This window comes from Rattus norvegicus, chromosome 11 (genome assembly GCF_021556685.1).
Source record: "Rattus norvegicus strain SHRSP/BbbUtx chromosome 11, alternate assembly SHRSP_T2T, whole genome shotgun sequence".
NCBI classification, from domain to species: domain Eukaryota; kingdom Metazoa; phylum Chordata; class Mammalia; order Rodentia; family Muridae; genus Rattus; species Rattus norvegicus.
Window position 1 is genome coordinate 7073107 of NC_141544.1, and position 7171 is coordinate 7080277.

Below are 7171 nucleotides of genomic sequence, written 5' to 3' on the forward strand. Positions count from 1 at the left end.
CCTCCATTTCCACCTCACACACACACACACACACGCACACACGCACACACAGACACACCCTGCTGCTCCCCTTCCTCTTCCTAAATGCCCCTTTCACTTAATATCCCTTATTAAAATCTAAATTCCCCAATCGTCTGTTTGAGTCTGGCTTGTTTCACTTAACATATTGTATTTTACACTCCCTTCTGTTTTTCTGAGAACGAAACCCTTTCCTCTTACACATAGATGAGAATCACATCAATGTATATCATGTTTTTTCAGCCATTCGTACAGTGATCAACAGGTAAGGTTATTCCAATGGCTTATCTATTGCACACAGTGTGGCAATCAGAATGGATGTGCAGGGTCCTGGTTAGTTTTTATTGTCAGTTTGACTGAACCTGGGAAGAAGGAGCCTCAGCTGAAGAATTGCCTCCATCAGATTGGCCGTTGGCCACATCTGTAAGGAATTTATTTTTGATGGTTGATGTGGAAGGGTGTAGCCCACTATGGGGAGTGTCATCCCCTATGAAGGTGGCCCTGGGTTGTATGAGAAGGAGAGAAAGCTGAGTAGGTCATGGATAGCAATCCAGTACCCAGCATTTCTAAGTTGTCTCTGCTTCCATTCCTGCCTCTAGAGTCCTGCCTGAGTTCCTGCCCCAACGTCGCTCAGTAACAGACGGGAACCTAGAAGATAGAGTGAGACAAACTCTTTCCTCCTCAAGTTGATGGCTATGATGAGATTGTTCTTCTTGTTGCCTACTTGTTCTTCACTTTTTTGAAAGTTGTCTCTGTTTATTGTTCTTAGAAAGATGATATTACGTGTTTTCTTAGGGGCTCTCTGTCTCTCTCTGTGTCTCTCTCTGTCTCTGCTTCTGTCTCTCTCTCTCTGTATTTGTGTGTTTGTGTGTATGTATGTGTATGTTTGTGTGTCTGTTTGCGTGTGCGTGTGTGTGTGTGTGTTTGTGTGTGTATGTATGTGTGTGTTTGTATGCTTTGGTATGTATGAGTGTTTCTGTGTGTATGTGCGTATGTGTGTGTGTGTGTATGTATGTGTGTGTTTGTGTGTTTGGGTTGTATGAGTGTTTCTGTGTGAGTGTGTGTGTGTGTGTGTGTGTGTGTGTGTGTGTGTGTGTTTGCTTTCCAGGCTTAAAAAAATCCCCAACGCTGTATATCTCAGCATGTGCCTAGAGAAGGAAGATGAAGGGGAGAAAAGGGGGAAAAATCATGTCCTTTGAGTTAACCCCACATTGAGGTCAGCCATATAGTGGACCAAAGTCACATAATGGCAGAGGAGTGATAAGAGCAGAGAGAGAGTAAAACTCAAAGTGTGAAGGAAAATGTGGTTAAAACTAAGATAGAAGCTAGAAAAAGAAGATGGTGCACTTAGAAAAGTGGTCAGATTTTAAAAAGCTGCCATAAGTTGTTAAGCTCTAAGTACATATAAAAATTATAATGGTAAAGTGGAAGGGAATTACTGGGAAGAGGAAAGGGAGGGTCAGAGTGTGGTGGGGACAGGGGAGGGTTCTGAAAAGAATCCTTTTGAAGATCTGAAGAACTATGTGACACAAAAAATTAAAGTGCCCTGTAATTTACAGGTAAATTCCATCCTTACCTGCATCCAGTATTCTGTCTACCCATATTTCAAAAATAAAATTACCACATCTATTTCATCCTGTTTTGCTCCATTTGATCTAATAAATTCCTTGTAAACAGAAGTGCTGTTAATTTTAAAGACATTTAAAATATGACTGGTCGATATCGGGTTTATCATAAGTTTATCCCGACTTTGGAAGCAGGTCCAGGAGCTAATTTTTTTTCGCTCTTTGCAAAGGATCCATAATTCATGATCGCCATTGACTTCAATACAAGGTATTTAATCCTGTCAAATTCCAGCTTTGTGTGAATAAAAATGTCCGTCCTCTAATTGTGGGTTTTGATAAAGCTAATTTTGGGGTGCTATCCAGTGGCCTGCCTTGGAGAGAGAGCCTACCAATATTTCTGATATGGAGTATGGCTTAAAGATAACCAAAGGAATGATAAGAGCTGGGAAAATAACCACCAAGGATGATGGTGAATCAGAAACCAAAGACTTTTTCAGAAAAATAAAATGCATGAAAAGAGCTACATGGGCAGACTGTGACTCGAGTCATCAGAATATTTGGGTGGGGACTTTACTTTGGGCCTCCACGAGGCTACATGAGATGCTAAAACCTAGATGCTGGAAGTTTCTAAGCGTAACTAGGGAAGGAACTGGACTGAGAGGGCTTCTATGACGTAAGCAGAGCCTGGATGATGTCACAGAGCACTGGGAGGAGGTTGCGCTTCTCTTCCACTTGGAGGCGCTAGACTCCCCTGAAGGTGGTTTCACTATCTTCGCAGCGGGGTGTGAAAGCCAGTTCAGCTCCTGAACCCCACAATTGTTCAACAGCCTTTTGATGCCTGACCGGTTTCAGAAGACAGAATCTGGACGACTAGGACATTTTCTCTCGGTAAATACATTTATGAAGATAACTGGGACCCTTGTATCCCAGAAAGCTAAAAGTTTTCCCTCATACAGTGAGTAACCGTCTGTTCTGATGTCTTCCATGTTTGAGAGGTCGGCGGATGGTCTAGGCTAGTCAGTCTCCAGAGTTTATCATCCTTTGCTAACAATATCTAATCCATAATTCTACTAAAATGCCAAAGCTCCTCTCTGTGCCTGTGCATTTTAGGAGATAATATTTCTTTGGTTTTTTTTTTTTGTTCCTTTGTTTTTTTTTTTTTTTTCAGAGCTGAGGACCGAACCCAGGGCCTTGTGCTTGCTAGACAACTGCTCTACCACTGAGCTAAATCCCAAACCCAGGAGATATTATTTCTAAGTGGCTGTTGTTGCCTACACAAAAGGCTCTTGTTGCGGTCGAAGATGCAACAGCTTCGCGGAATAAACCTGGGTCTGGGTCAGGATGCACAGTACAGAAAGCCAGTGGACTGGTGTGCTGTGTCTCTGGGCAGACACTTGTGGATGTTGCCACATAGTTCATAGTTAGAGGGTAGAAGATGGGTGTGGCCATCCTTCTGGCTCCTTTGCTATCCTTTCTCTGTTCTGCTTGCTTAAAGTGGGGGACAGGGATACTTAATCCCACACTGACCTAGACATTCAAGGAGAGGTTCCTCAGCAGAGGTAAAGTGCCTCGGGCTGCAGAAATGTGTCTGAATATCTTATTCTGAGCTGTAGAGGACCATTTGTTCATTTCCCTTTGAACTTTAGATTTTGATTTTTGAAGCAGGGTTTTTCTGTGGGTAGCTTTGGCTATCCTGGAACTAACTCTGTAGACCAGGCTGGCCTTGATCTCACAGAGGTCTGCCTCCCTCTGCCTCTTGAATGCTGGAATTAAAGGTGTGCTCCACCATTGCCCAGCCCTCCTACGAACTTCTGATTATGACAGAATAAGATTCAGATGCTCAAACCTGTCTACCATCACCTTCCTCACCTGCTCCAAAGTTCTCTTAGACAAGAGCCTTGGTCCAGCGCCCTCCCCCACTCTACCCCCATTGTTCTTGCAGGCACTCACATGACAGCGGCAACAGCATTGTGTCTGGTTTAAGCAGGCGAGCTCTTCAAACCCAGGCCACGGGCAAGTGTGAAGCCTGAACACAGAACGGTAGCCACAAGACAGTGGACCAGGATGCCGTGGCATACCACACGAGGTCTACAGCCATGAAGAAGAGGATGTGTCTGAGTAGGATGAGCACACCATCCTTCCAGGAGCGGAGGAGGAGGAGGCCTTCTCCCCAGGCCCTGGGGAACATTGTGGGCTGCAGAATTTTTCACGGATGGAAGGAAGGTGATGAGCCCGTCACACAATGGAAGGCCGTCGTTCTAGATCAACTGCCAACAAATCCCTCTCTCTATCTGGTCAAGTATGATGGAATTGATTGTGTCTATGGACTGGAACTTCACAGTGATGAGAGGATTTTAAAGCTTAAGGTCTTGACTCCCAAAGTTGTGTTTCCTCAAGTGAAAGATGCCCATCTCGCCAGTGCCATGGTTGGCCGAGCTGTGGAGCATAAATTTGAGGGCAAACATGGTTCTAAGGATAACTGGAGGGGGGTGGTCCCATCCCAGGTGCTGATCATGAAGGACTGGTTTTACATCACCTACGAGAAAGATACAGTCCTATACATCTACCAGCTCTTGGATGATTACGCAGAAGGTAACCTCAGTATCATTTCAGAGAATCCTCCAGCAGAGGTGAAGTCTGACGTTGACAGCGACATCTTAACCGGTCAATGTGTGCAGTTCACCAGAAGCGACGGGTCCAAACAGATCGACAAAGTCATTTACCAAGTTCTAGCCAAGCCTTCTGTGTAGTTCACCAAGTTTGATGGCGACATCCACATCTACGTCTATAATCTGGTGGAAAAGATCCGTTAAGGTGAAATGCACAAAGTGAGGTGGACATAGATGGGTAATTTATAGGATTGGGGGAAAATGTATGTTTTTCTGTGTTTCAGATACCCAAGGGCCTTTGACAACCCCAGTATCTTTTCCAGTTGAATTTGTTTTGCTCTAAAAATTAAAATGTGCGATGTGACGTGTTGTGTGTGAACACTTAGGTGGAGGAGACGGACTGTGGTGGATGGAACATGGAGAGGAAGCCGGAAAGGTCAAGGCTGTGAACAGTAAGTCTAATGTCACGTAAACTAAAACAAACAGGACTGAGCTGGTCTGGTCTTTAGGGAGAGAAAAGAACTGGAGATGAGGCTTAGAGGAGCAGGGATAGCACGGGGGGAAAAAGATGGATGTTTAGGAAGCAGTGGAGAGGGGCCAGAAATAGATAGACTCTCTGAGGTGAAGTTTGAGGAAGAAACAGACAGTTGGGGAAAGAGGGGCAGGTAACAGGGAGGTGGTCTTGGAACTCAAGGGGAAACCCAATAAACTGATCCAAGCAGACTGAGAATCAGAGAAGGTCGGGGAGTGTTTGACTAACGAAACCTAATGAAACCTGTTTCTCATCTGTAGATGTATTATTTTTAATTATGTGGGTGGGGGAAGGGCATGAATAAAGGAGACCACAGAGACAAGAGTAGTCAGGTCCCCTGGAGCTTGAATTAAAGGTGGTTGGGAGCCTTTGGACATGAGCTCAAAGAACAAATCCAAGTCCTCTTTCAAAGCAGACAAGCTCTTAATCCATTGGTCATCTCTCCGGGCCCCTAAAGTCATCTTTTTAAATAAATCCCACCTTCACATGCAGAGAAGAGACCAGGATGAGGGTAAGAAAGATTAAATTGATGTGGATGTGGAAGAAAGACTAAAGAACACATGAGGGAGTAGAGGACACTGAGGGACGAAGGAATTCCAATATGGAGTTCTCAAAAAGTGAAGCAGGAGACCAGGAAGAAGAGAAAGTGTTTAGAATGAGTCGAACTTGGGCCGCATCCATATTGGTCTCTTTGGATCCTTAAAGAACAGCCAAGACATCACTACAGAAGGTGGATGTGAGGTGGAGGCTCCCACGGAGGACATTTTGACGAGGATAACTCAAGAGTAGTGAATGCCAAACTAAGTTTATATCTATCGATTCCTGAAAGTATCATGAAGCCCATTATTTTGTATGATCAGTAAGAAGTAATTTAAAAGGGAAGATGAGGATGCCGTTAGCTTCTCTCAGGTGTTACGTGGATCCTTTGTTTAGCTTCCCTGAGCATGTTAGACTCTGTTGCATCCTGTAATATTTTTTGAGGCCTCTTCTCAATGCCCCTTGATGACCACAAAGAGCTCCTGCACTGGCTTGTCCAGCCTGGCTCTCCTTCGACTGGATGGCTTCCTACACTCCTGTGGGCCCTGTTACCCTATCTAGCCCCATGAAGTTCCCGTCTTTTACTCACATGTGAGCTCATCCTCAGAAACTCTTGATGGTGCCTCCAGTGCAGAAGTGCTGAGCTCTTTCCTATGCCATTTGCCGTGACTTTAAAATACTTTGCGGTTCCTGACCATGTAGCTCTCTCCTCCTGAGAAGCCCCTGTGCACTCCATGGGGTCTCCCTGAGCCACATCTACACTCCAAGAGTGTCTTTGGAGACAAACTTATCATGGACTAATTCATTCTTGTTTCTTCTCTCAAGAATAAGTTTCTCACTGCAGGACTTGAAAATACTTTCTATCGTTGATTAATTCTGCTATTTGGGCGTTTTTATACTGGCTGGTTGTCTGATGGTTTCATTGCAGCAAAAAGACACCATGACCAAGGCATCTTATAAGGGACAACTTTTTTGGGCTTTTTTTTTTTTTTTGGAGCTGGGGACCAAACCCAGGGCCTTGCCCTTCCTAGGCAAGTGCTCTACCACTGAGCTAAATCCCCAACCCCAAGGGACAACATTTAATTAGGGCAGGCTTTCAGGTTCAGAAGTTCAGTCTATTTTCATCAAGGCAGGAATCATGGAAGCGTCTAGGCAGACATGGTGTTGGAGAAGAAGCATATCACCCCCACAGTGATATGCTTCCTCCAACAAGACCACACCTACTCCCACAAGGCCACACCTCCTACTTGTGCCACACTTCCCATGGGACAATCACATTCTAACCACCGCCCTGATTTTATGCCAACGTGACGCAAGCTAGAGTCATCAGAGAAGAGGGTGCCTCAGTTGAGAACATGCGTCCATAAGATCCAGCTGGAGGGCATTTTCTTAGTGATTGGTGGGGAGGGCCCGGGCCACTGTGTGCGGCACCATTCCTAGGCTGGTGGTCCTGGGTTCTATAAGAAAGCAAGCTCAGCAAGACATGAGGAGCAAGACGGTAAGCAGTGCCCCTCCATAGCCAATGCCTTAGTTCCTGCCTCCAGGATCCTGTCCTGTTTGAGTTCCTGTCCCAACTTCCTTTGCTGATGAGCAGCAATGTAGAAGTGTAAGCTGAAGAATCCTTTTCCTCCCTAACTTGCTCTTTTGGTCACCGTGTTTCCTTACAACAATAGGAACCCTAAGTAAGACAATTTCCTATAGAAACAGTGTGTCTAGTAGAGCCACAGACGCTTACCTCATAACCACAAATAGAGACGTATAGACACTTTGTTTTAATTTAAAGGTAAGACTTGCTCATGTACTGACCTGTGACTTTCTAGTTTGCTTCCTTCTCTCCGTGATGAATGCCATGATCAAAACTAACTTGGGGAGGAAAGGGTTATTACCTTACAGGTTTCAGACCATCACTG

General features: G+C 44.9%; 1 protein-coding gene across 1 annotated transcript; it reads left to right on the forward strand.

Moving 5' to 3' along the window:
- The first annotated feature begins 2320 nt into the window (after window positions 1-2320).
- LOC134481125 (Y-linked testis-specific protein 1-like) lies at window positions 2321-4644 on the forward strand. Its single transcript, XM_087577198.1, has 3 exons — window positions 2321-2471; window positions 3526-4397; window positions 4477-4644. The coding sequence occupies exon 2, from the start codon at window positions 3680-3682 to the stop codon at window positions 4331-4333; it is 654 nt and encodes a 217-aa protein (XP_087433324.1). The 5' UTR covers window positions 2321-2471; window positions 3526-3679; the 3' UTR covers window positions 4334-4397; window positions 4477-4644.
- Window positions 4645-7171: the final 2527 nt, after the last annotated feature.

What these genes read in the sequence shown, in the direction of transcription:
- LOC134481125 (XM_087577198.1), top strand. Translation starts at nt 3,680, where the DNA reads ATGAAGAAGAGGATGTGTCTGAGTAGGATGAGCACACCATCCTTCCAG.